The following is a 27,686-nucleotide window of genomic DNA, read 5'->3' as shown; positions in this document are numbered from 1 at the left end:
GTGAGGAAGTAATACAAACATGTTTGGATTAGGGTATGAGTAAGGCTGCCATTACAGAGAATAAAATGAAGCAAATAAAATTAAAGTCACAAAATTAATTTTCTGGTTAAGGATTCTCACTAAGGGAAAGATTCTATTGAGTAGAAAATACGATTTACTTCCTAAAGTGGTAAAAGTAAGTAAAATATGATTGGGAATATATTATCAAAGATGTGAAACTTGGAATCCAAGAAGTTAAATTTTACAAGAGAATTTGAAAAGCACCTGAACTATTGCTATTAGGTACCCTTCCCATCAAGTGCTCTTCCTCCTCCCAAGAAATCTGAAGCTAAAATTAGCATTTCTGCTCTGCTTCTACTGTTTTTGCTAAGGGAGGAAACGGGACAAAAATACAAAATGTACTTTGGTGGAGGGAATTCGTTGCTCACTGGGAAAATAATTTGGTATTATTCTAGGAATTGTCATTTTAAGAAGGAATTGTCGTTTCCTCCATAACGTTTTTTTCTAAGTCCATACAAATCCAATCATTCTACTTCCTATCCTGACGATAGTCACCACTAAAGAAAAATTTAATACTTTGGCAGACACCATTTTTTGTCCCTTCATTTTGTTAGACACCCAAGAGTGTAAATGAATTTAGAACTCAAAGTTCATGATACATGCATAACATTTAACCTAGTGTCGCGGACAATATGGACAATAAGTGATGGAATTGAATTAACTAGGCCCTTCAGTGGCTTCTATTTATGAATCTTTTAGTCCATAGTGGAAAGCTTTAACAAAGCATGGTAATGAAACCTTTTTTTCTTTTCTTAAGTGAACGGAGAATGCTTTATCATGTTCCATATTTCTCTGGCTCCTTTCAGGTGGTTGTGATCTCAACTTATAGATTTGTCAATTGTGTGGACATAACTGAGAACTAAGGGCCCGTTGAAAAAAAACGTTTAAACTGGTGAATAATGTTGGTGAAACGCCTAGATCCATGCTTCTATCTCATTCTTCTTCAAAGCCGTCAAACAACAAAGCAAAGGTATTGGTGGAAAAACGCATCTGTGACTGTAACTCGTCAGTCACATTGTGTTAAGGGCGAAAGCTGAAACCTTCTCAAGGGGCTTATTTTTAATTTCTCCTCTCTATAGGATTAAAATCCCGTAACAGTACTTGGTTTATAACACATCTCCACATGGTCAAAACATACTGACAAGGGCAAACAGTAGGGACCAAATTTTTAACGTTAGTGCCATTTTCTGAAGAAAAGTTCCTGAAAACCCCAATATATTTGATAGGAGTAGGAATTCCTGCAGTAGGGATGCTGTGGGTGTACAGGTGGGCACCCAGCTGTTTATGTCACAACCTGGGACAGGTGCCACGCGCCGGTTGCTACGGAGGCCGCCCTCCCCCACTCCTCGGCCCCGCGCTCGCAGCCCCTTACGTTCGGTGACCGGCCGCGCCGGCTGCACGCAGCGCGATGCCACGGGAGAGCTGCTGGAGCGGGCGGTGGGATCCCGGAGCACCATGAGCCTCGGGCCCGGCCCGGTTTCGGGCCGATGAGCACTGCGCACTCCCACCGCCACTCCCCTCCCGGCCTCGGCTGCGAAGGCAGCAGCGGAAGACCAGAAGCCCGAGGGCGGCGCCGGGCTTCTCTACCTGCGCTCACCGGGGAAGCTGCTTCACCAGCCGCGAGGCTCCGGGGCTCCTAAGTGAGCGCCTACGCAGGCGGAGTACAGGGGCGGGGCAGCGCGGGGCAGGGCGGGGCGCCCAGCCCCGGAGAAGAGTAGGTTGCCGCGGGGCGCAAAACGGCTGCGCGGGGGTGGGGGTGGGGGTGGGGCGGGGTGGCGGGGGTGGGGGAAGGAACGGAAAAACCCGGAAAAGGGAGGCCGGAGGCACCGAAAAAGGCTGAGGGCGGAGCCGCGGCTGCGTCGCGGAGCCAGGTAAGGGGGTGGCCTGGGGCGGGCTGGCTGTGGGCTGAGGACGGGCTGGGGACGCCCTTCCCGGGCCAGAGGGGCGGCTCCCGCCTTCGATGGAAGCGACAGTGAGGCCAATCACCGGCCTCTCGGCCGCGGCCTCCCGCCAGGCACCGCCTTCCCGCCCTGCCCCTGCGGGAGGAGCAGCCCTGGGCTCGACCCTCGCCCGGCGCGTGCGGCCGCGGCGTCTCGGCGTTCAGCCCCGCCCCTCCAGGGCCCCGCCCCCTTCCTGGCGCGAGCCGCTTCCTGAGGTGATTCCCCGCCCCCTCCGGGTTCGCGCAGGGAGTCGGGCCCCTGGCCGCCACCGCCACCTCGGCCGCCGCCGCCGCCGCCGCCGCCATCGCCTTGATCCCGCATCCCCCGCCATGGCCGAGGAGCTCTCCGCGGCCACGTCCTACACGGAAGACGATTTCTACTGCCCCGTCTGTCAGGAGGTGCTCAAAACGCCCGTGCGGACCGCGGCCTGTCAGCACGTGTGAGTAGACGCCCCCTCCCCCGCGCGGAGCCGGGTGGTCGTTTAGGCCCCACATCCCGACCCGGACCCTGGGCTGCGGCCTGGCGGGGGCCGAGCCCGCCGCGGCCTCCTGGAGCGCCGCTTGGTGCCGAGGGCCCATCCCCGGCCGGTCGGAGCCCTGGCCGCCCGCCCTCCGAACTCGCGGCCGGCTCCCTGCGCCCGGCGCCTCAGCCCGAGCTCCCGGACCTCGGGTCTCCCTCGTTTCCGCGCCCCCAGGCCATGCGCAGGCCTGTCCCCGGGGCGTCCTCGGGCCCCGAGGCCCCTCGGCTCTCCTGCAGGCCCGGGAGGAATTGCAGGGAACGTGGAGCCTTTTTGTTTCCTAGCAACCTGAGCGAAGGCTGGGGTGTCGAGTGTCAAAACCGGCCGAGGTGCCCGCACCGGCCCGCTCGCCCCGCTCCGCGACCCGCCCCGCTCCCAAGTTTTCCTTTTCCTTTCAGAACCTTGGCCCACCCTTTCCCGATCCAGGAGCTCTTATCTCACTTCACCTTTCATCCCTGCTTCACAGACCATCCTTTAAAGTATTTTCGACGCGTGCAAAATTCAGCGCAGATTAGAATGACCTAGAACGGGTTTGCTCCCTCAAATGTTAGAACTGACAGGATTTCCGGGTATTGAAGTGATAGGTTCCTTTTGTTTTACCCTTTTGCTTATTACTTGGTTACTATAAGGGTGGTGATGAGAAAGACTGCCCTTGTGAGGCATGAACTGAAATGAAGACAGTAACTCTAGGGGTGATGGAGACCGCAGAAGGAGTCGGTGAGGTGGCCTGGTGCTGTTCGATTTGGAATATTTGTAGGAAGAACTTCGATAATTTTATAGACTGCTAAGCTGTCAGTAAGGGTTAGAAGGAACCCTTCTTGTGAAGGTGTAGCACTCTGACAAACCTGGCTGCTGATCAGAATCCCTGGGGAACTTTCAGAGTAAACATACCAATTCCCAGGCTCCATTCCAAACTTACGAAAGAATTTCTGGCAGGTGAGGCCTAGAAATCTCTATTTGAAAAAATACACTCAGGCTTGAAAGTTCTGTGTGCTTGCAAATAGCTGAAGAGGATCAATTTCTCCTTCGACTTGGCGGTAAGTTCTGTAATTTTGTAAAGAATGGGTTGTTGAGTTTGGGGTTCTTAATCACAAACTTCCTTATAGTTGTTTCTTGATAACCACTCTTCTCACTCTGATTCCCTAGTCTTTTTTTGAGGGGGGCATAGGTGATTAGGTTTACTTATTTAATTTTTTTTTCTTAATGGAAGTACTGGGGATTGAACCTAGGACCTTGTGCATGTGCTCTACCACTTGAGCTATACCCTCCCCCTGCTTCAGATCCCGTCTTAACTACACTGTCTGTCTTACTCTATTCTGTCGTGATTGTGCAAGCCCAAAGAATATGTGACTTTTTATAATAGAAGTAAAGCCAGTTATGTTTTTGCTGCTTATGGGAGATGAATGACAATCTGGAATTCCTTTATTATTTGGTGCAACAAGTGCGGATTGTTAGAAAAATATTTTGAGATGTTCTGGGCACAATGTATACTTTTTGGTCTTTAGTCTGTCAGTGTTCATTATTATGACTTGATGTGCTTGGGATGGCGGTGGGTGGAAGAAGGGAGGCAAGGAGGTCAAAGTGAAGAAGTAGGTCTTTTCTGGATAGAATCATTTCAGTTGCCATTTGGGTCATTGACTTCAGAGAACTCATTGTAATCTCTAGTTCCCTTCAGAATTCCATGCAGTTTGCTCTAGTTCACTTCTGCTGTGGGACATTTTATTAAACCAGACTGTAGTTTGGCTTGACCTCAAGGCTATGGAAAAGAGAGTAGAGATGATTGTTGAGGGCTTTTCTCAAAACAACTCACTGGGCTGGAATGTGGAAATGAAATATAGTAGATTTTTTAAAGAGGAATGGACACTTACTACTCTACTACTCAAATTACTCTCCTCCATCCATCCTCTCCTTTACCAGCACTGCTCCCTCTCAAACACACACAGTTGCTCTAAGGTTCTGGCTGAGCAATGAATTAAGGCAGAGGGAGGAAAAGTTTTATTTGGAAGGGGTGGTAATAGTGGAACAGGGTCTTGATTAGAAGGAGTTTGGTGGGGAAATAGAATTTTAAAAAAAAAATCTAGAATGTCACTTGCTCTTTCCTTTTTACAAAAGACAAACCTGTGCCTTTAAACAAATTTATATTTGGCTGCAAAATCAGTGTTTTGTTCAAGAGGAGTGAGAGATGAGGTGATAAGAGCTTTGTGCTCCTATTGGTGTGTTAGAAAATAAAGTTTTCTTTGCCAGTTCAGCAACAGTGAAGTATTTGTCCATTCTAGTAAAAGGAGCAAGTTCATGATCACTAGAATAACTTTACCAAAATAGAAATTTGCATTTAATCCTCGTTCATCCCTTCAAACAGCAATTGTTGAATGCTTTCTCTGTGGTGTGTAGAGGGAATACAGAGTTCTGTTTCTCTGGAGACCATTAATAGTCTAATGGAAAAGACCTGTACATGAATGTGATGGGTATGCAAGAAATTGAGGAGGAAATTTTTATGTAAGCATTGAGAGCAAGTGCCTAAATCAGCCTGTGAGTATAGGAAAGCTGTTTTGGATGAAGTAATCAGAATTGGTATACAGGGTTTGTTGGGGAATATCCTGATTAGGTTTACAGCATATGCAGAGGCAAGGAGGGGTTACAGAGGATGACTGTATCTGGACTACAAAGTTTGGCTGGAGCCAAAGGATGAGTGTAGTGGAGATGGAGCTTAGAGATGTCGGCAGGAATTTACTGTGTAAGCCAATTTGAACTTTTTCCTCATCTGTTGAATAATTTTGGTATCGGAGCACCATGGTCACATTTAAATTTTAAAATTTACTTTAGTAGTCTTGTCTAGCTTGGTAGTGGGGAGACTAGTGAAGAGGTCATTCATTGCTGTGTCAGAGAGGGAAATGGATTAGAACCTGAACCAAGGTAATGATAGTGGGAATAGAGAGAAGAGATTCCTGGCATTTAGAGGAGATTGTGTAAGATTTGATGATTGTATGTCCAATAGTTAAGTGTATGTACTTAGATCTGGAATACATGGCGCTAAAGCTGTGAGTGTAAATGTAGCCGCTGAGGGAGGTATAAAAGAAATTGAAAGATAGCAGAGGGCTGTCTAGGTAGTACAAAGTGCTGGAGAATTTATATTTAAATGTGCAGTGGAGAAAAGTTCAGCCTGAGAAGGAATAGACAAGATAGGAAGAAAACCAGGATAGAATGTGACAGGTCAAACTGAAAAAAATTTTAAGGAACTGTAGTCAGCAGCATCAGATACCTTAGAGTGGTCAGATGTAATGTTTTGAAAAACATGTCAAAACGAATTAAGAATATTAAAGTTGAGCAGGTATTCAAAGTAATGTTTCAGAAGGTACAGACTGGCATAGTGGTAAGGTATTTATGTCTTTTTTTTCCCCCTTTGTAATCTTCAGAGGCTCTTTGAGCCAAACCTCCCTTCTCTGTTTTGAATGGTTAAGGGGGTAACTGTACACTGTTAGAAGTAAGCTCCATCACAATGAAAGTTACATGTAATGACAAGTTGATGCCTTGCCAGATGTTAAAAACGGGTATCTAATCTGTTTGCTTTTGGACATCTGTGTGATTCTTTATTGACCTGCTTTGGATTATCCAGTCCTTGAATTTTCACTTAATGTTTCTAATAATTTTAGCAACTTTATTGATATCTTGTTTGAGCAGTTGTGCTTTAAATATATAGTTTCAAAATTTCTTTTTTCCTACAGACTTGTAATTCTGAAGCCAGGCTCCAGTGGGCTCTTGCTGATTTAAAGATGCTGCTCTAAGCCATCTTTTTTCTTAAGATTTTTAAGACCTTATCTAAATCCTTTTGAAAAATGGTTATTTATAAAGTGGTATAATTTTTTAATTTAATTATGTAACAAGATTGATTTGATTTTGTCTTGAAGACTAACTTAAAGTTTTTTAAAAATCAGATATTTTAAGTTTTTTGGGGAAATGATTTTGATTACAGACTAGGAAGATTAAAGTTACCAGATTTTAAATTAATACTAAAAGCAGGAGCTTGGTGGATGGGAAGGTTGCTTTACTCTCCCCGTGTCTGTTGATCAGCCTGTTTGGAGAATGGGTAAGAAGAGAAATTCATCTAGCATTTGCTAGTTGAAAGTTGGGAGAAACTTAAAGATAACCTTTACAATTGTTTCAGAGTAGTACACCATCTGAGAGATGCAGTCTCCTTTGATACATCAAAATAGTTAGTAATCTTGATTTGCCCCTTTTTTCCTCCCCCTTCTACTTTGTTTTGAAAACAGCTCTATCTAGCAGATTCAACTAGTCTAGCAAAAGGAAGATAAGGAATAAGAAATGTGCTTGATGGTACAGAGGAAGGAAAGAATTGGAGTTAAAAGACCTGAATAACTTTCCTTTGTACCTCTTATGACAGTTTGTAATCATAATATTTTTGGAATCAGGTGATTTGACTGATGTCATTCTCACTGGGTAGACTGTAAGTCTTAAAATGCAGCAACCTAGATCTGCTTCTTACCTGAGCCTACTGTATGCATTTGGTATTGAATAAAGTAATGATGAGTTTGTGTTGGGTGACTACAGCTTACTAGCTGTATCACTTGGTCAAGTCGTTTAACTCCTTCCAGCCTGTTTTCTTATCCATGAAATGGGTGGGAACAACCTATTTTACAGGGTTCTTGCAAGGACTAAATGAGGTGATATTTGTGAATAAGAGTAATAATTTGTATTATGTGTTTTATAGTTTTCGAAATCCATAAAATATACAACTGTATTTAGTTTAATAACTACAGCATGTAACACAAAAACTAGATTATTATTGTAAACAGAAAGGAATCTATGTCAAGTTTTTTGTCCAGCTATTTAATATCAAAGGTATTATTGTGATTCACAATATTAAAAGTACAAAAGGAAATAATATGATTTTCTTCCCCAATTACCGTTACCTTACATATTCCTCCAGATGTATATGTATAAAAGTTGTAAATAGAATTTTCTTGTTTTTCACATAAAGAACAGCATACTGTATGCATTCTTTACCATATAGCAAATAGCATACCTTACTATTTTCATGTTACTGTATTGAGGTTATTGCATATCAGTATATAAAGGGCTTCCTTACTCGTGTGTGTGCGCGCGCACGTGCGTGTGTGTGGTTGTAGATTTTTCATTCATTCAGCCAACACTGACTGTCCATTATGTGCCAACAATACTGTCGAGGATTCTAGGGCTCTAGCATTCAACAAACCAGACAGCAATTTCTGACACCATGGAACATGTTTGGTATTACAGTATTCCATTGTTTGATGTATTAGTATTTATTTAACCAGTCTCATATTGATGAACATTTAGGTTGTTTCTAATCTTTTGCTGTTACAAATAATGCCACAATGGTTAAACTTGTATAAATACCATTTCACATGTCAGAGTATTTCCTGTAAGATAAATTCTCACAAGTGGAATTGCTGGGTCAAAGGGTGAATACAAAGGCATTTGTCAGTTGTGTCATAAGGAGGATTATAGCTCTGTTGAAGTGTTGTACATGGAAGGTGCTCATGGTTTTGATTTGAGGATTGTGGATTATATCTTTGGGTTAAGATTTTTGATTAGATTAAGGTAAATTAGCATTCGTTGTTTTAACAAATATTAATGAATGCCTACTGGGTGTCCAGCTCTGTGTTACAGTGCTGTGCATGCAGTAATGTCCAGTTAGATATGTTCTCTGCCATCAGAGCTGGCATTGGTGAGAGACATTTTAATTCAAATAAACACTCAGATAAGTGTGCAGTTATAAACTCATAGATTCAGTGGGGAGGATGTAGCTCAGTGGTAGAGTGTGTGCTTAGCATGCATGAGGTCCTGGGTTCAATCCCCAGTATCTCAATCAGTCAATCCAGTTACTGCCCCTCTCCCCCTCAAAAAACCCAAAACAAAACATGTCATGGAGTGAAAAAAATTAAAATTTTAAAAAAGTTTAAAAACTCATAGGTTCAAAGAGAGAGAGAGTATAAGAAGGGGACCAGATCTATGGTGGGTTGGTGGGTGGATGGCTAATTAGTCAAAGACCTTTCCTGAGGAAATGAAATTGTTGCTGAAATTTAAGTGATGGTAGGTGTTAATTTGTGGAGGGCTGTGTTTGTGCATAGAATATTTTGGGGAGAGGAAACATTCTGGGCAAAGACCCTGAGGTAGAGGGAGCATACAAGGCCTTGTTTTTCAAGTAAGAAGCATCTTGCCTTCAGCCTCTTAGAGATGTATTTTTTAATGGAGGTACAGGGATAGAACCCAGCTTGGGCTCTACCATTGAGCTGTTACCCTCCCCCCCCCAAAGGTTTATTTATTTTTTAAGCCTTAGTTGCTTCATCTATAAAATAAAGGAACTTTTAAAACATTTATGTATTAAGAATTCAAGATAATGAATGTAGTTTCTGGAACCCTGCCTAGCACATATTAAGTGCTCAATAAATAATTACAGCTTTTTATATAAGTGTCACGTTGCTTTCCACAAAATTGGGCTAACTTGCACAATGACATTAATACTATAAAAGCATATTTGTATTCCATCATCTTTTTTTGCCAGCTTTTTTTTTTTAGCAGTGTTTTGTTAGCTTAATACAGTTCATAATAGTGTCTAGAAGTCACTTTAAAATCTGTTTCTTTAGTTGCAACAAGGCTGTGTGCATTTTTCCATACTAAACTTTTATATATTAATTTATAATTTTACTATTAAGAGTATGCTCTAGGTACGTTTGTAATCATTTCTATGACTATGTTTTAATAATAGTCCTTTATAATTTATTGCTTATTTTACATTATTTTCCTATCAGTTTTTTTGGTTTTATATATTATTGTATCTTATACATTCAGATTTGACATATTTGATTCTTTTTATCTAAATTTATAATGCTGTTCATTTTTTTAGTTTGTTGAATCTTTAGAAGAATAGTTGTCTATTATTAGACCTACCTGGAATCTACTGAGATATATGATTGTGCTTTTGAATCTTAATTAATTTACCAATCTTATTTAGTTGACTCAGCATTTCTTAGAGGGCATTCTTCTTCCATTGTTTCAAAAATCTGTTTAGTATTTTTGGATTTTGATCGGGAGGATAACCAGGTTTATTTGTTTACTTACTGTTAGAGTAAGTAAACACTTACTCTGGTACTGGGGATTGAACCCAAGACCCTGTGCATGCTAAACATGACACTATACCACTTGAGCTATACCCTCCCTCTATAGTATTTTTGAATTGTTAAAATAATTTGATTATTTGAAGAATCTTCACTTTCATAAACTACTTTTGCTATTTTTAGCACAGTATAATATGACTCGTTAAATGTTTTTGGATATAGTATATACACACAGACCTGCCACAAGATGCATGCACACAATGCTATAAGCCCCATTGGGGTAGGGTTTTTTGTCACTTTTGTTCCTTGTTATATTCCTAGTATCTGTTATGTAGTAAGTACTTACCATGTATTTATCAAGAGAATATGCATTATAATATATGGGTAAGTTAAACTTTTAATTTTGAGATCATTGTAGATTCACATATAGTTGTAAGAAATAATACAGAAATTCTATGTACCCTAACCCAATTTCCCCTAGTGGTAGTATCTTGTAAATACAACCAAGATATCTACATGGATAAATATACAGAACATTTCCATCACCACAAAGGTCCTTCTCATAGCTCTTTAATAGCAACACCCACTTTCCTCTACATCCTGCCCCACCCCTCCTTAGCCCTTGGCACGCGCTAATGTTCTCATGTTCTGTATTTCTGTAATTTTGTCGTTTCAAGAATGTTAAGTATTGCAGAACTCTGTAAATACAGTAAAAACCACGGAAATGTACACTTTAAATGAGTAAATTGTATGGTATGTGAATTATATCTCAATACAGCTGTTACCAAAAAAGGAATGTTATATAATGTTACATAAATGGAATTAAACAATATGTAACTTTTTGGGCTTTCTTTTTTCCTTCAGCATAATTCTCTGGAGATTCGGGTTGTCTGTTAGTTCCTTTTATTGCTAAATATACATCCATACGTGTTATGGATGTACCACATTTTCATTATCCGTCCATTGAAGGGTGTCTGAAATAGCCAGTTTCTGACTATTACAAATAGAGTTGCCTTAAATATTCAATGTACGGTTTTTGTGTGAACTTAAGCCTTTGTTCCTCTAGGATAAATGCCCAAGAATGCAATTATTGGGTCATATGATGGTTGCTTGATTTGTTTTTTAAGAAAATGCCAAACTATTTTCCACAGTATCTGTACCATTTTGCATTCTCACCAGCACTGTATGAGTGATCATTTCTTTGCATCCTTACCATCATTTCATGTTGTTATTTTAAAATTTAAGCCATTTCAATTTGTGTAGTGATATCTCATGATTTTAATTTGTAGTTTACTAATGGCTAGTGATGTTGAACATCTTTTCATGTGCGTATTTCGTGTCAGTATATCTTCTTAGGTAAAATAATGTCTCTTTAATGTCTTTTGCCTATGTTTTAATTGATTGTTTGCTTTTTAGCTATTGAGCTTTGAGACTTCTTTATGTAGTCTAGCTACTTTGTTAGATACATGATTTACACATACTTTTTTCCAATCTTTGATTTGTCTTTTTGTCTTTTTAACAGTCTTTTGCATGGCAAACATTTAAAATTTTTATGAAGTCCTCCTTATCAAATTTTCCTTTTATGGAATGTGCTTTTAATGTTGTCTGAGAACTCTGTATGGCTCTGTGTTGTGAATATTTTCTCCTATATTTTTCTAAAAGTTTTTCCAAAATGTTTTACATTTAGCTACTGAGCTATACCCGACCCCTGACTTTCAGTTTTTAATTTAAACAATTAAACTTATAGATGATGATTTTTGTAACTTTGTAGTATTTATACTTCTAAAGTTATTAAAACTCAAAGTGGTATTCAGAGTTTTGGGACACTAAGGATTTTGTTGAGTGTTGACTGATTGCTATTCAGAAATATAGTGTACTCACTTCTTTATATCCTTTAGCACTAGTTATTATTATTATTATTTTAAATTAGTTTTTTGACAATGGTAAAAGGTATCTATGTCTTGTTTACTTTGCATTTCTTTAACTCTTTGTTATGATGAATATTTTAAATTTTTTTGTGGGTTTTTTTTTAGAAAATCTTTTTTTTAGATTTTTTTTTAGGTGTGTTTTTTTTTTTTGGTGGGGGGGAGGTAACTAGATTTGTTTGTTTGTTTATTTAGACGAGGTAATGGGGATTGAACCCAGGACCCCGTGCATGCTAAGCATGCGCTCTACTGCTTGAGGTATCCCTGCCCTGAATATTTTTAATGTTTTAATGTATTGATAATCACTTCTAATGCTACTTTAGTGATACTAGCTACTATTGAGCACTTTCCTGTCAAAAATACTGTAATAAGCATTTTACTACATTACTTATTTTAATTCTCTGAACAACCCTATCAAGTATAGATACTTTTATTATCATATGGGTGAGGAAACTGATTTAACGGAGAAAAGTTACTTGTTCAGTGCTACACAGATAGGAAATTCAGATTCTGTGATGTGTTATTACATTATTACCGCTCAATTTTTGTTAGTATAGATGTGGAAGATTGATATATTTATAGGGGTTTGTATTAAATGTATTTTTATTCTAGATTCCAGGTATAGATGGCTATGATTTATCCAATTTTTCTGAAAGCTGGGTGATCACATTTGGTATTTGTTTGGGTTAGGGGAGAAAAATAAAGACTTTGGTGAGTTTGGTTGCAATTAGAATGTTGGTTATAGGTATTTAAAGCTGGAAGGATTCTTAAGTATTTCTCATTATGTTCCACTGCACACTGTTGGGGGAATTACAGAAATTTGGGCAACACTTGTTTTCTTTATCAGAGAAACTTTAGTAACTTGGAATAATCCTTAAATTTTCAAAATCAATTTGGATGCTGTTCTGTAGGAGACCTGTTCATATTTTATGGAACAACATCTTGAAGTACCTCAATTTGAGACAAAAGCCGATGTGTGGTCCATTCTCTCATTTTATAAAGGGAGGAAATGGAAGTCCATTGTGGTTAAGTGTGTTGCCTGACATCACACAGCTGCTAAATAACACAGTCAGGATGAGATCCAGTCGTTCCTTTGTACCATGCTTCCTCTGATAATGTTATATATTATTTATTTTTCTTATATTATGTTAAAAGTTGTAAAACAGTCTTTTATATTCCGATCTAGTCCAGTCATTAGTCTTCTGCTGAGAAATACATTATGCTTTTTTAAAATTCTAGCCTCATGGACATAGAAATAGCCTAACTTGTTTAGCATGATTACATATGCATAACTGCTTGTGTTTAATCACCAAAATGAAAAGAATATTTTTTTCAGTAGTTAACATGTCACAAATGTTTGGTTTAGTTTCTGTAGAAAATGTTTCCTGACTGCAATGAGAGAAAGTGGAATACATTGTCCCCTCTGTCGTGGAAATGTGACGAGAAGAGAGAGAGCGTGTCCTGAACGGGCCTTAGACCTTGAGAATATCATGAGGAAGTTTTCTGGTAGCTGCAGATGCTGTGCAAAACAGGTAGAGTAAATGTGACATCGTTCTTCTTTGAAAGTTAAGTTTTTACTCTGAAATTCCTGTTTGACTTTTCTTGATGGGTACTGTATTTAGGTTGGGAACTGGGTAGAAAAGGCCAGAAAAGCTGTGGCTGTAGATCTTACTAGATTATAAACTTATTGAGAATAGAGACTGGAAGATAAATGTCTGATTTTGCCATAAATTTTAGTGTAGTATTTTTTTTTTCAAAATAATCGCTCATTGATTACCTACTAAATGAACTAAATGAACAAACTGGCATTTAACTCACTTAAACCCTATCCTGGTACAGATTCAACCCCCAAGTATTTTTTTCTTGTGGTAGCATCGTTGCAATTCTGCATGTAGAAATGGACCAGGTGGATTTATGTAGCCACGAGGAATTTTCTAACTGCCTGCTGTGCTTTATGTGTTTATCTAAGAAATTACAAAATATTTGAAGAAGACTTTACTTACTTTTTAAGGAACAAGTGGGAAAATTATGTATTGGCAAATAACTGGCATTAATTCTCCAATCTGGATTTTATTCTATCATTTGGAGACGGAGTGAAATGGTGAGAAGTCGTTAGGCTTTCAAACATCATAGAGTCAATGAGCAAAACCAATTGCTATTTCATGTATTCACACGAGGCATACCTGCTTTTCCATCTTGTTGAGGGTGATGTTAACTGACAAGGGCAATGAAGTGAAACTGGAAAATACACTTGAGAGATTCCGGCTCTACCCCTCAGAGAGAAACTGAAAAATGTTCCAAGTGTTAACTTGGGAACTTGGTGTTTTTAAGCACTTCCTAAATTTGTCAGGTTGCCATAGTTGAGGAATAAAAGGATGCCTAGTGCCATGGGGAAACCTCTTAATACTTTAATTTTTTGTCTATTATTAGTATTTTTTGTTCTAAGTGTAAAATTATTTGTTAATTTTCAGTGAGTTTACAGATAGTTGGACTCATCTCCATTGTCTCTGCATTTAATGAATAGAAACTTACCACTTATTTTCAGCTCCTACTCAAGAACTAAATCATTTACTTAAAAAAACTCTTATTTAAATGGAATATGTAGTTATCTTATTTTTTCCTTTTGTTGACAATATTTCAAGACTTATGAGTTCCATTTTAAATTAAAAGTTAAAAAAATTTTAATATATTTTTGTGACTTTTTATTATGATAAAATATATATATATGCTATAAAATGTACCATTTTAACTGTTTTTAAGTACACAATAACAATACAGTGGCGTTAAGTACATTCACAACATTGTGTAATAATCACCACTATCCATTTCCAGAGTTTTTTCATCATCCCAGACAGAAAGTGTACTACTGGTTAAACTGTAACTTACCGTTACCATGTCCTTTCTAGTAACCTATATTCTACTTTCTGTCTCTATGAGTTTCCCTACTCTGTGTACCTCATATAAATAGAATCATGTAATATTTGTTCTTTTGAAAGTCACATTACATTTTAATCAATAATTTACAGATTAAATTTTATCGCATGAGACATCATTACAAATCTTGTAAGAAGTATCAAGATGAGTATGGTGTTTCCTCTATCATTCCAAACTTTCAGATCTCTCAAGATTCAGTAGGGAACAGGTAAGCAATATTTATTCTTAAAAAGAAAATTTTTATAGTTGAAATGGAAATTTGGGAGGGACTGTATGATAAGGTGTTTTTGTTTTGTTTATGTGTGTTTGTGTTTTTAAAGTAAATTGCCTTCATTTATCTTCCTAAGTTTGTTTGATGCATGTAAAATTGCATCTGGGAGATTGATGTTACTTAAAAATCATTCTAAGAAAATTTACATGTCCGAATAATCCGAATAAAAAAATAGATTTGTGAGTTGAAGGCATTTTCTTTTGCAGCTGAAATTACTTGAAAAACTAGAGAAAATCCCTTCCCATAATGTATTTGCAAACTAGAACCTTTTTTACTCTGTAAGGGATAATTGTTTGAAATTTTTATTTTGATAAAATGTCATGTAAAAGTGAGACTTGGTACTACTAAATTCTTAGTTCTGTTTTAGTCTCAGTTCTTTTAAAGCTAGATTTTGGCTTGGTTTGTATCTTTTTATCTCAGGTTTATATATATTAAATGTTTTTATTAAATGTATTTTACACAGAAGAATGGCCAGAGTACATATGTGTGGCTTAAAAAATAGTGATAAAACAAATACCCAGTTCCCACCAACTAGGTCAAAAAATAGAATATTTTTCAGGACCTCAGAATCTCCTTGTGATCTCATGCCCGTTTGAACCCCATGTTCCCAGAAGTAGCCATTATCCTCTTTTTTGGATTATTCTTTCTTTAGCTTTCCTTTATAGTATTACCACCAATACATGTATCTCTAAAAAAGGAAATGTTTAATTTTTAAAAAGTTGATAAGGAAGCACACACAAAATTGTGTAAAGAAAGGCAGCAGTGGCAGTAATATAGAATGGCTCCCGGGAGACAATATGTTAAGCAGTCTCTTAAGATTTTGTTTTAGTAGCATTTCATTTCACATGTTGCTAATTTTCAGTAATTTAACCACTCTTAAGCACGTATACTGCAGTCAGGCATCTTCTCTACTCTTCAGTTGAATTTGGTAAAGGTCTTTAGTAATTTTCTGATTGCCTAGCCTGCAAAATTCTTTTAAGTTCTTGTTTTATTTGACTCTGTTATTGGATAAAATTGGTTACTCCTATCTTGTGATTTTTTTAAGTTCTCTTAGATTCATCCCTTGTGCTTTTTTTTTTCATTATTGTCTTGTACTGTATTGAAATTACTCAACAATTTGTTATTAACCCAACAGATTATTCTGAAGTGCAGGGATGATGTTTGTCTTGTTCAACAACTGTGTCTCCAGCTCTTAGCAAAGTTCCTAGTATATATGATTTGGGCAATCACTGCTTTTTAAATGACTCAGTTTCTTCTCATGAGACGTGCCTTCTTCCCTCTTACTTCTCAGATCCAATAGGTCATAGGTACTGTTGTTCCCAATAGCAGTATTCCTCATCTGTGCTTTCTTCTATCCCTGTTGTCACTTCCTCGCTCAAGTCCCCATCTTCTCTGACTTGAATTATTGCAGTATTCTTTTAGTTGGTGGTCCTCCTTCAATCTGTCCTATATACGATTTCCAAAGTGATATTTCAGAAGTGCAATTTTGACCTCTTTTTCCTTGTCCTTATACCTTCCTTTTTGTATCTTGTCAGTGACTTTCTGTTGCATTCTGAGTTGGGCCAGTCAGAGTTCTGTGAACTACCTAAACTGCCTGATTTTTTTGTGTATACTATATGTGCATTTTTCTGGAGAGAGGATGTCAAGATTCTCAAGGAGTTCCATGCTCTAATTGAACAACCAGCTTAATAAGACAAAATTACTTAATTATAAAGCCTTTTCTGATCTGGCACTTGCCTTTCTTTTTAGCCATTGTATTTCTTGGCTACCCATCGTTGGATCGTATGTCTTAGCCATGTTGAATTATTCCTACCATATCCTTGCCATCCTAGAGAAACAATATAGCTTAGTTGTTAAAAATGAAGGCTTGGAGCCAGACTGCCTGGGTACCAGGCTCTTTCATTTACTGATTGTATGACTTTGGCAAAAACTGTACTTTAGTTTTCTCCTTTATTTAAAAGAAGGGAGGGGATAGTGATGATACTATTAATACCTCATTGGGTTGGGAGTCAATATATAGGTAAATACAGGTAAAGCATATTGAATAGTACCTTACTTGGTAAATGTTAGTTTTTTATTATCATCATCATCATCATCATTTCCTCACCTCCATATTTTCTCCACCATTCCAACTCACACTTTGGCAGCTAGTGGATTTTTCCTTCTCTTTGAAGACGTAGACCAAGTACTAGCTATTCTGAAGTCTTTTCTGTTTACTTGTCTTTTTTATCTAGAATAGGCTCCCTAGTCTTGATCGTGTTTATATCCTATGCAAAATTCTAATTGCGATGGAAAAATTGAGTTTGTATATGAATTTCTGGTAAGGAAATTGTTGAAGGAGGAAAAGAAGATTTTTTTAAAAAGAGTAGGAAATATAAGATATGAAGGCAGAGTATAGTCAGGATCCTGGGAGGAAACAGATACTGTGCTCAAATTAGATAATTTGACGAGAACTTAGTGAAGGGACTATTTTTAAAGAGTAGAGTATTGGGTGCACTATGTAAGCAGGGTATAGAAAGTCACAAGGAATAGTGATATAGTCTGGTCTGTGTAAAGGAGGGGAGGGGAGAAAGTAGACACCAGAACTTGGAGAAAGAAAGCTGTGTGGAGAGGGCAGTTGAAGAGCGATGCAACCAGTCAAGGCAGTCTTGCTGGGAATGAGTCTGGGAAATAAGTATCCTGACCTCCCTCTTGTTACTTCCTCTAAATTTCCTGCTGGGCTGAACCCGTCTAGGAAGTAGAGAAGGGAACCTGTTGATGAAGGTTAGTTTCTCAGTACACAGAGCATGGTGAAAAATAGAAGGACAAGAGATCTAGAGGGACAAAAGATACCCAGATGTACTGTAATATTCCAGACACTGTGCTTCACAGCTTCCAAGTAGTTAGTACAGAGAAGAAAACACCCACTGTTATTAACAGTATCTGTGATACTGTAAACCAAATAGTTCCTAAAGAGAAACACAGCTATTCCTGATACTAAAAGAGAGGGTACTGAAGCTTTGCCCATAGGTCCTTAAAGGAAGAAATGAACACAGTAAAAACGTCATCTTTCCTGTGGTTAAACACAGAACGAGTTACATAGGGCTGTACTTCAAAGACTTTCAGTGTAGGCTATCGCAGTGTTTTATTGCAGTTTATTAAAGCTTTTCTTCCAGGGGCTTTTCTCCGATAATCTGGCTTAATCTAGGTATGGTGGTTCTGTACATTCGGGCAGTTCTCCGTGAATATTATTTCTGGCAGTTAAGCTTTTAATAAGCATTCAGTTGGGAGAATTTAGGGTTCTACTCTTTGTCATGTATCTGGGGAGCAGATTTATTTTATATTGCTTATTTAGAGCAGGTCCATATATAACTCAATAAAAAAATGTTAAAAAAGAAAACAGGTCCATATAGTTAATAATAGTTAGCTGAGCAGGATTTGGTGGCATTTTATGAAAATTCATTGCTTTATTAAAGTCCAGGGACTACCTCAGAGTAGAGCCCATGTTTTCTTAGAATACAGTTCACAGTATTCCCTTATAAATACAAATGGGTGATTTAAATTCTGAACTCTGTGGCTATGGAAATTCTTAAAATGGTATTTGCATGCCCCTATCAGTAGTAAAAAAAAAAAAAATCAGAATAAAACCCTTAGATCATTTCATTAATTCAACATACATTTAGTGCGCCTTCTGAACTACTGGGCACACTCTACATGTTAATGAATATACAGGAATGGGTAAGGCATATGCAGTCCGCTTTTCCATCTGTAAGCACTGTAGCTTCCGGTTGAGTCATCCGAAATAAACCAGCACCAGTTTCAGTCAGATCAGTCAGGGTAAAACTATTTACAGTAAACCAATAAATGTTGGTGGATGTTTAATGAAACTGGTATGGGGTAGTTTTTTATAAAAATTATGTAGCAGTGCTGGTTATTTTACTGAGGCCATTTCTAGTTCATAACAATTAAAATCCTGCTTTTAACATGTGAGACTGTGTCTTTCTGTTTAGCTACTAGGAAAGAGGAGGAGGAGAGGGAGGTTGCATGTAATCATTAAGATACCAGAGCACACGTCTGTTTTACCTTCCTTGGAAGTTATTTGATCTGTTTGCAGGCTTTTCATGTAATCTTGACTCTTTATAAACATTAATAACTGAATGTCAGTAGGCTCATAACAGTTTAGTCCAAATACAACTCTTCACAAAGACTGAAAGAATGAAAGTTGCAAATAGTTTTATGTTCCTAACAGTTTCTCCAAGATGTTGAACATTTTAAGTGGCTAAGTAACTGTTTATTAAGAAGTCTGGTGTAAGTATTAGATAAAATGTTTTTTTCCTTACTTACAGGCATTCATGATATATTCTGGATAATAATTCTTTATTATGTACAGTACAAATATATTTACATTTTTTCCCAAAGAATTAAAAACAATTTTTTTTGCTGTTTTGTGAAACATGTAGACATAGAACTTGAGTTTTTTCTTCATATTTTAAAAAAACTAGAAATGAGATATGCTAGTATTTTAAAAACTGCTTTCTAGAATACCACAGCATAAAATGACATAGTCATGCACAGTTGTTTTTTTTCTTTTGAATTGTGGTAAGGATATTTAACATGAGATCTCCCCTCTTAACAGATTTTTAAGTATATAGTATTGTTGTTTATAGGCACAGTGTTGTACAGCGGATCTCTAGAATTTATCTTGTATAACTGAAATTTTCTACATGTTGATTAGCAACTCCCATTTCCCTCTCCCCAGCCCCTGGCAGCCACCATTCTATGCTTTGATTCTGTGAGCTTGACTATTAGGTACCTCATATAAGTGGAATCATGCAGTATGTTTGTCCTGTAACTGGCTTATTCAACTTAGCATAATGTCTTCAGGGTTCATTTATGTTACCACGTTTGCGGATTTTCTTTTCTTTTAAGATTGGATAATATTCCATTGCATGTATGTTTTCTTTTTGCACATTTTCTTTGTTCATTCACACCTTTTTCTTTATCCTTTCACAAGATTTTTTCTGTATTTTGGCCATTGTGAATAGTGCTGCAGTGAACATGGAAGTGCTATTTCTTCAAGATCCGAAGTTCAGTTATTTTTGATAAATACGCAGAAGTGGAATTGCTAGATCATATGGTAGTTCTATTTTTTATTTTTTTGAGGAACTTTCCTATGACTATTTTCCATAGCGACTGCATCATTTTGCATTCTCACCAGCAGTGTACAAAGGTTCCAGTTTCCCCATATCCTCATTTTGTTTTTTTAAGAATAGCTATCATAATAGATGTGAGTTGATATTTCGTTGTCATTTTGATTTACATTTTCCTGATGTAGTGGCATTCAGAGTCTTTTTATATACCTGTTGGCCATTTGTGTATCATCTTTGGAGAAGTGTCTATTCAAATTTTTAGCCCATTTTGTAGTTGGGTCATTAGTTTCTTTGCTGTTGAGTTGTAGGAGTTCCTTATGTATTTCAGAGATCTTACGGTTTGCAAATACATTCTTCCATCCCATGTGTTGCCTTTTCACTCTATTGATTGTTTCCATTGCTGTGTAGAAGCTTTTTAGTTTGATGCAGTTCCTCCTATTTTTGCTTTCATTGCCTGATTGCAAATATCTTTGATCAGTCTTTGGCTAGTCTTACTGTGTCTTTTGACATACAGTGGTATTATATATTTATATATATTTTTTATTTATGCTTTTTGCTTTTTGTGTCATGCTTGAGAAATTCTTTCCCACATTATAAAGTTATAGAAGATATTTTCTTTAACATTTTAAAGCTGTTCTTCCCACATTTATTTTGGATGTATAATGTGAGGTGGGAGGAATTTCCCCCATGTGATAAGCATCTGTCTCAGTGCCATTCATTGAGGTGTCCATTCTTTCCCCACTGATTTATAATGCCATTTTGGTCCTATATGTCTCTATTCTGTTCTATTGCTTCATTTATTCTCTAGTACCATGCTGTTTTAATTACTGTGACTTTAACAATAGGTCTTAATGTTAGGGAAAATTCTCCCTCTTGTTTTACTTCAAAAATTGTTTCTGCTATTCTTGGCCCTTTGCTATTCCATATGAATTTTGGTATCAGACTTTTGAGTTTCCCAAAAATTCCTGTAGAGATTTTTATCAGGAGCATTTTAAAAGTTGAATTTATTGAAATCATAAATTAATTTGGAGAAAATTGCTATCATATGATCCTGATTTTTCCCACCTAGAAATATGGTATCTCTTTCATTAAAAAAAAATGCCTTATGATTGTGCTGTCAGTCAGTGGTATTCCTTTGTCTTTGTTACAAAATGTTATGAACTTTGTCAGTCTTAAAAAGATTTGGCTTACGTAAAATGGATGCAGACCAAAAAAAATTTTTTTTGCTGTACTTAGTGGTATAAAATATTTTCATTCTTTAACTTTTATTACTGTTTTCATTGAAAACAGTATTGTTGACTGTGGTTTCTAAAGTTTCTTAAAATCTTGGTTTAACACAGTGACAGTAATTTAAAGATTTGGATCTAAATTTACTTTACTTTGATACTTGGTCTTGATGACTGTCATGGCTGAAAAAGATACCTACATAATATACAAAATATAGATCGAAATGGAAGCTGTCAGAGGTTGAGATTCCTAAATTTTTCAGTCCCATTCGATAAATATCAAAAAGACTTTTGTTAAAATTGTCATCCTCCCTGATGATGTTTTAGTTGTTCTTACAAACCAACTGGAAGTTGTTATACTGCTTTATAAGGGCATGTTCAAACCCAATGGTGGTATTTATTCGGAAGATTTAAAAACTGATTAGAAAAATCTGTTACCATGTTTCAGTGTATAGATAAGAAATTTTAAAAAACAGATGATACTGTTTTGGTAATAGTCATAATATCCCTTTAATAAATGCACTCTCCATTGTTTGAATTTATTTTAAAAAGCGGTTTTTAGTCTCTACATTGTTAAAATATCACTTTACTTGCAGAGACAAGTTATTATCTGACAAAAATGTGCAAAATAATGGTTTAATAGTCTCCTATTTGGGTATGGAATAAGGAAAGCTTACTTGCATAAAATTACGTGTGGAGACATAACATTGTCATAGAAGGGAAGTGAGTGTCACTGGTGCACATCTCTTAGGTAGATGATACAGTACTGCTTGTCTGTAAAAGAAATGAATAATCGATTTTTGTAAAAAAAATGAATAATTGGTTTTTAAGTTTCACAGCTCTTTTAACTCTGGTATTGAGATGTAAGAGCAAAGCTCTGTGTGGTACAAACTTTCTGTCCATTGCCTATCTCATTTTTATTTTAATGTTTCTGCTATTGGAAGGCCTTGTTATAAAATTGACTACATTGATGAAATTCTGTAATGCATAAGTGACAGTCCCCATATGGAATGCCCACTTTTCCCTCAGGATTCCTCTAATGCTGCATACGACATATAATTTTGGCATGGGGTTCTAGGGAGGACATCAAATTATTCTGTATATTAAATGTTGGAAAGCCTAGTTCCTTTGGGGGAAGTATAAACATAATGAACATTCAAATATTTTCTTAACCTACTCCATTTTGGAGGCTACAACCTTTAACTGTATCCTAGTTAGAAGTCAAAAAGTTCACAAGTTCTTGGTTCTACCCCAGCATTCAAAAATTAGTAGTCTGGTTTTAAGTAAAGTAGTCTCTTAATTTGAAAGTCTGAAAGGCCTGGGGAAATATTCATGCTGTGGATTTAAGATAATTCTACAAAATTCTGTATCCTCTATACTTTTGTTACTGGGCATAAATTAATTTTAAAGGCTGTGAATAAGGACCTCATAAGCAATCTTCTTATCAGAATTTATTTGAAAAGTTAATTAATGTCATAATTACATCATAGTTCAGAACTACTTGAAGTTCAGGCTTTTTAAACAAATTCAGAGTAGTTGTCTTCATTACAATTTGAGTTAATGAATCTGTATTGTGCTTTATTACTTGAGGTATTAACTTGTACCCCTACCCCGTGCTTCTTAAGTAATAGGAGTGAAACATCCACATCTGATAACACAGAAGCTTATCAAGAGAATACAAGGTAAGCTTTTGAAAATTCTTCTACTTTAGTAAATAATACCTGTCACTTTATAATAATGGATTTTTAAATTAAATTTTTAAAATTCAGTTAAATCATCAGACAAACTAGAAGTTAGCAGTTTAGATCTAAATGATGCAGTTGCTGCTTTTACAGATCACATTAAATTAGAGGAGTTTAGCTCTCCTCTTTCACTGTGGTCGGGTTTCTTCCATAAATAATTCAGGTAGAATTGTCAGTATTGAACTGTCCCTTGCTGAAACTCAGAGGTATTAAATCTCAGTGATGCATGATCCTCAAAATGTTTTGAGATGTTGATCATTCTGATGATTGATACTTTTGTTTTTCACTTTTCCTATGAATTTTGTATGTTAGATTCCTAGTAACTAGGATAATTAAAGATACCATATTGATGGGAATCTTTTAAAAGTTTTAATTTTCTAGATATGCTGTTTGCAAACCTGGGACACCACGGGATATTTAAAAATTTCAAGGAACATACACTGACATCTGTTGGTTACAGAAATGACTAAATTAAGTTGTTTGACCCTAATTACTTAATAAATAGAACAACCAGGTTTTTTTGTTTGTTTAGGCCTAGGAACACCATGAAAAAACTTACTGACACTAAGGGTACTGTAAACTGATGCTGTTTGGGAACGTCTGTTGTAGATTATTTATTGAAAACACGGTTTTTTTCCCAAATGAGAGAATCTTTGATTAGTCTAATAATTATAACTTTTTAAAAGTAATAGTTCAAAAAATAGGAGAGCATCATTTTCATGTTACGATTTCAAATTCAGTATGCTTCATTTAAAATTTTTCTGTAGCTCTTCTGGACATCCCACCTTTAAGTGTCCCTTGTGTCAAGAGTCAAATTTTACCAGACAGCGTTTACTGGATCACTGTAACAGTAACCACCTGTTTCAGATAGTCCCTGTGGTAAGTACGTATGTTTAAGATTCTGTTTAAGGTATGCTGTTCCATTTTTTCACTTCATGTGTACAAGGGAAAGTAGTTGATTTAAGTTTGGATGGGGCATTATCAGTAAAGTAGATTTTGTCAACAAAAGACTGATAACTGTGGAGCAAAATAAGGTGTTTAAAATTCCAGTAACTAACTTATAAAAAGGGAGATGCTTTTTGTGAGAGTAAAGTAAGAGAATATCCTGGAAAAGAGCGAAGTAAGGAAAGCTGGACTGGGGACTCCTTTCTGAGGAGTGGCAGAAACCGGACTCTCTTGGGGCCTCTTAGTCTCTTGGTCTGTAGGATGCAGGTAGCCTGTATCTGGTCAGGGAATCTGCAGTAGGTGAAAACACCTATGAGTAAGAATAAAGTCAGTAGATATTTTAAATTATATTCTTGAAGAATCTAGTATATGAGTGCATAAAGCAAGGAAGGAAAAGAGTCTTACTTTTATTTTTGATGCCAGTTTGAGGGTGTGTAAGAAAGTGGTAAGACCTGTTGGATGATTGAGGAAGATAAGCAGAGTGCAGGATTCCAAGGTTGGTTAATGGTCCTACAACTCCTGTTTTGGAACGTGGGTTCCAATTTCAACTGTGGATGGAACAGGAGAAACTGAGCTGGTAGAGATACTCCCCACCCCCCCATTTTTTGGAATGTGGAGGCACTGGGGATTGAACCCACGACCTCATGCGTGCTAAGCATGTGCTCTACCACTGAGCTATACCCTCCCCCCGAGATACTTCCCATTTTGATGTATAAATATTTTCTTCAGAAATTAGAAGGCACATGTTGCAGATAAAATAAGGGTTGTGGATAAATCTAAGCAGTTTAAGTGGATGTGCTAGAAAAAGTCGTGGAAGAATGTGCCTCAGTATGCCCTTAAATTCTCGTATACCTTGCTCATTGGGAGAGGGTCAGTTACTGTTAAATAAATATATGCAGTGCCAGAGACATCTCCAGGAGAAATCTCATATTTAAGAGATTTCATTTGTTACATGGCATTATTCAGTATAGCACAGACTTCTGATATAGTCAGTAAAGTTCTGTTATTTCATTTCAGTCTGTAATCCATTTACTTTTTAATATGTACTTCATTTGAAACCTTAAGGACACAATTTAAAGCTTCTTTTACTTCTAAATGAAATTAAGCTAATCACAGTTATTGTGTGGCTCTAATGAGATTACATACTGGTTAATGATAATTATCATTATAGTTGGTAAAGGCTGGATGTGATGTTTCTGTTGAAACAATATAATAATCAGATTTAAGAAGAAGAATATGTAAGATCGCTCTTTTTATTGTGTTGTGTTTTATTAGTGTGATTTCTCTAAGGTAATTTGGTCTAGAAATTCTCTAGTCATGAAATTTGGCCCTTAGAAAATGCATTTATGTAGATGTTTTCGGTAACATAAACCCATGTTATTTTAATACTTTCAATAATTACAGTGTTTGATTATTTTCATTATCTTCTATTTAAAACATTCTGTTTCTCATAGACATGTCCTATTTGTGTGTCTCTTCCTTGGGGAGATCCTAGCCAGATTACCAGAAATTTCGTTAGTCATCTAAATCAAAGACATCAGTTTGATTATGGAGAATTTGTGGTAAGTGAATTTTTCAAGATTAAGTAAGAAAATACCATTTAAATATTAAAGTTAAACTAACTTTTTCAATCTACAGTTGAGTTTTGAGGAGAGATACTATATCATACTGGATGGTTACAGAGCATGTTCTATTGTTTGTATAATATAGGTTATCTTTGGCAAAGCATGAGCTTAATACCTACTTCCCAAATGTGTCATGATAATTAAAAAGATGACTTCTGTTTTATTAACTGGGAAATTGCATCTTTTTGTTTATCTTCAGTGAATTAAAACCTTGTCTAATTCAAGATTAATCCTGACAAAGAGTGGTTCATACTTGTTTCCCAGTTTAATTTAGCACAGGCAAATCTAACAACAGCATAAACAATTTACATTTTCTTTGCTCTCCAGTGTTGAAATTATACCATTCTTGATAGTGTAATTTGCATTTTTAGTCATACTACTTAAAAATAGTTCAAATGTATGTAAAATTCAGATTTACTCATTTTATCATTTTTGTGACATAATTGTAGATTATTCTTAAATTCTCACTGTAAGAACAGAACTATGTATTTGGAAAAATAAAACATATTTTGTGAACCACTTTTAATCCAATTGTCAGATTGCTTTACCTTGCCACAGATGAATATGTAATTTTAATTATTTGAGATTGTCCAGTGGAGGTCTATCTTAAAGCAAATCCATGGACCTAATTGAAAGAAAACAGAATTTTTTAAGCTAAGGAGTAGTAGTACAACCAGATTGAGTGAGCTTTAGTTTGTAGCTTTATGTAGTGATTAAGACATTGTTAATTCAACTCTTTTAATGTAATAAATGCTTATTTTCTTTAAAATGAATTTACCTTCAGACTATTTGGCATTCTTTTCTAGAGATGACACAAAATTTATCATTTCTGATTGTGGGTTACTCTTTGCTATACTACTTCCAGCTAATGATTTATCATGAGGCACTGTAACTCTCACATTTCATGCTCTGCTGACCTTTCTGGTTTATCAGTTATTGCTAAATAATTATAGCTGAGCTTAATTTTTTATTAAAGTTCAGGTCTTTAATTTCTTGTATTTTAAAGGATAGTATATAATGTAACAAATTGAAGTATATGTAATGTGAATCAAGATATGTAAGTTATTGGGTAAAGTATTGAGTAATTGAGTATGTTTTTCCTATTGACATGTTAATGTTACTGTTTTTAGAATCTTCAGCTAGATGAGGAAACCCAATATCAAACTGCTGTTGAAGAATCTTTTCAAGTAAACATCTGAAGGCTGTAAACATCTCTGCATCTTTGTACCTGCAAGTGCCATCTTTAAGGAGAAAACTACATGAAGTCACCGTTTCAGTAACTTGATATGTATATTAATAAAAGTAATTCAGTGTGTTGTTTTAGTTTTTCAGTTGAAAAATAAAGGTGGGCCATCTAAAAACTTCATCCTCTTGATAAGTTAAGAAATGAAAGTTAGGACATTATCTTTAAAAGCAGTAAAAGGATTGTATTTCATTAATGTAATGGTGAAAAGGGAATCCTTGTTGTACTTAACCTTTTCTGTATTACATATTCTTGAATTTTACCTTACGTTGCTTTTGAAATTTGGTGCAGTTCCTCCCACTGATATTATTGTGCACAGGTAACACAATACCAAATTCTGAAAGATGCGTTGGATATAAACCTAACAAATCTGAGCCAGTTTTCTGAGTTGCAGAATGGAGACTTGAAGTGCTAAACAAAACAATCCAAAGGAAACTTTTTTAATACAGATTCTAGCCGAAGAATTGAACTATAAGAAAATTGTATTTATATAACGTTTAGTATTTTTGAAGACTAGTGAGATTTCTTTAATAATTTTAACTCTTTAAAAGTAAAAGCTCATTGTATAGATATTTCCTTTTTACTATTAGAAGGAAGTATCAAGAGAAAAATTTTACTTTGATGGGCAGTAGATAATTTCAAAACTTTTTTGTTTGGCTAAATAATTTTTAAGCCTAAAGTACAGTGAGCTGAGTTACAGCTCTTTGGCCTCTGAATTTTCAGTTGCTAGAGTTTCTGGTTAGCTAAGATGAAACTAAGCTTTCAGTTAGTGATATTACATTCTACATATATATTTAGATGAGAGATTTGACTTCATCTCAGTTTAGGAATTCATTCGAAGCTAAAGATGTTTATGTGTATATACATACACTTTTGTATGTGTATACACACACACACAAGTATGCATGCAGCTGTAAGGTCATATACAGAATTTCTAGTAAGATTTTTTAAATGGACAAGCAATATAGGATTGAAGTAAATATCTGGTTGGATTAAAATTTTGTATATCACCAA

At 36.5% G+C, this 27,686-nt stretch overlaps 1 protein-coding gene across 4 annotated transcripts; it reads left to right on the top strand.

Annotated features, from left to right (window-relative positions):
- The first annotated feature begins 1,484 nt into the window (after positions 1–1,484).
- Positions 1,485–26,745, top strand: RNF138 (ring finger protein 138). Of its 4 annotated transcripts, none has more exons than XM_072949051.1 (8): positions 1,485–1,700; positions 2,247–2,439; positions 12,924–13,089; positions 14,584–14,699; positions 22,743–22,799; positions 23,627–23,738; positions 25,259–25,366; positions 26,560–26,745. In XM_072949051.1, exons 2-8 carry the CDS (start codon positions 2,330–2,332, stop codon positions 26,626–26,628), a joined length of 738 nt encoding a protein of 245 aa, XP_072805152.1. In that variant the 5' UTR covers positions 1,485–1,700; positions 2,247–2,329; the 3' UTR covers positions 26,629–26,745. The 4 variants fall into 4 exon arrangements, with proteins under 4 accessions (XP_072805152.1, XP_072805154.1, XP_072805153.1 ...); XM_072949053.1 differs by having other exon boundaries at positions 1,617–1,774; XM_072949052.1 differs by lacking the exon at positions 1,485–1,700 and adding an exon at positions 1,846–1,931.
- The last annotated feature ends 941 nt before the right edge of the window (positions 26,746–27,686 follow it).

Source organism: Vicugna pacos, chromosome 24 (genome assembly GCF_048564905.1).
Source record: "Vicugna pacos chromosome 24, VicPac4, whole genome shotgun sequence".
Taxonomy (NCBI): domain Eukaryota; kingdom Metazoa; phylum Chordata; class Mammalia; order Artiodactyla; family Camelidae; genus Vicugna; species Vicugna pacos.
The sequence above is the reverse complement of the archived record's forward strand: the minus strand, read 5'-3'. Positions and strand labels throughout refer to the sequence as shown.

Bases quoted from the DNA above. Each gene is read 5' to 3' on its own strand.
- RNF138 (XM_072949051.1), top strand. From the start codon at position 2,330: ATGGCCGAGGAGCTCTCCGCGGCCACGTCCTACACGGAAGACGATTTC. The intron at 2,440-12,923 runs GTGAGTAGACGC...TGTTTGGTTTAG, and splicing joins ACCGCGGCCTGTCAGCACGT to TTTCTGTAGAAAATGTTTCC. The intron at 25,367-26,559 runs GTAAGTGAATTT...TACTGTTTTTAG, and splicing joins TTGATTATGGAGAATTTGTG to AATCTTCAGCTAGATGAGGA.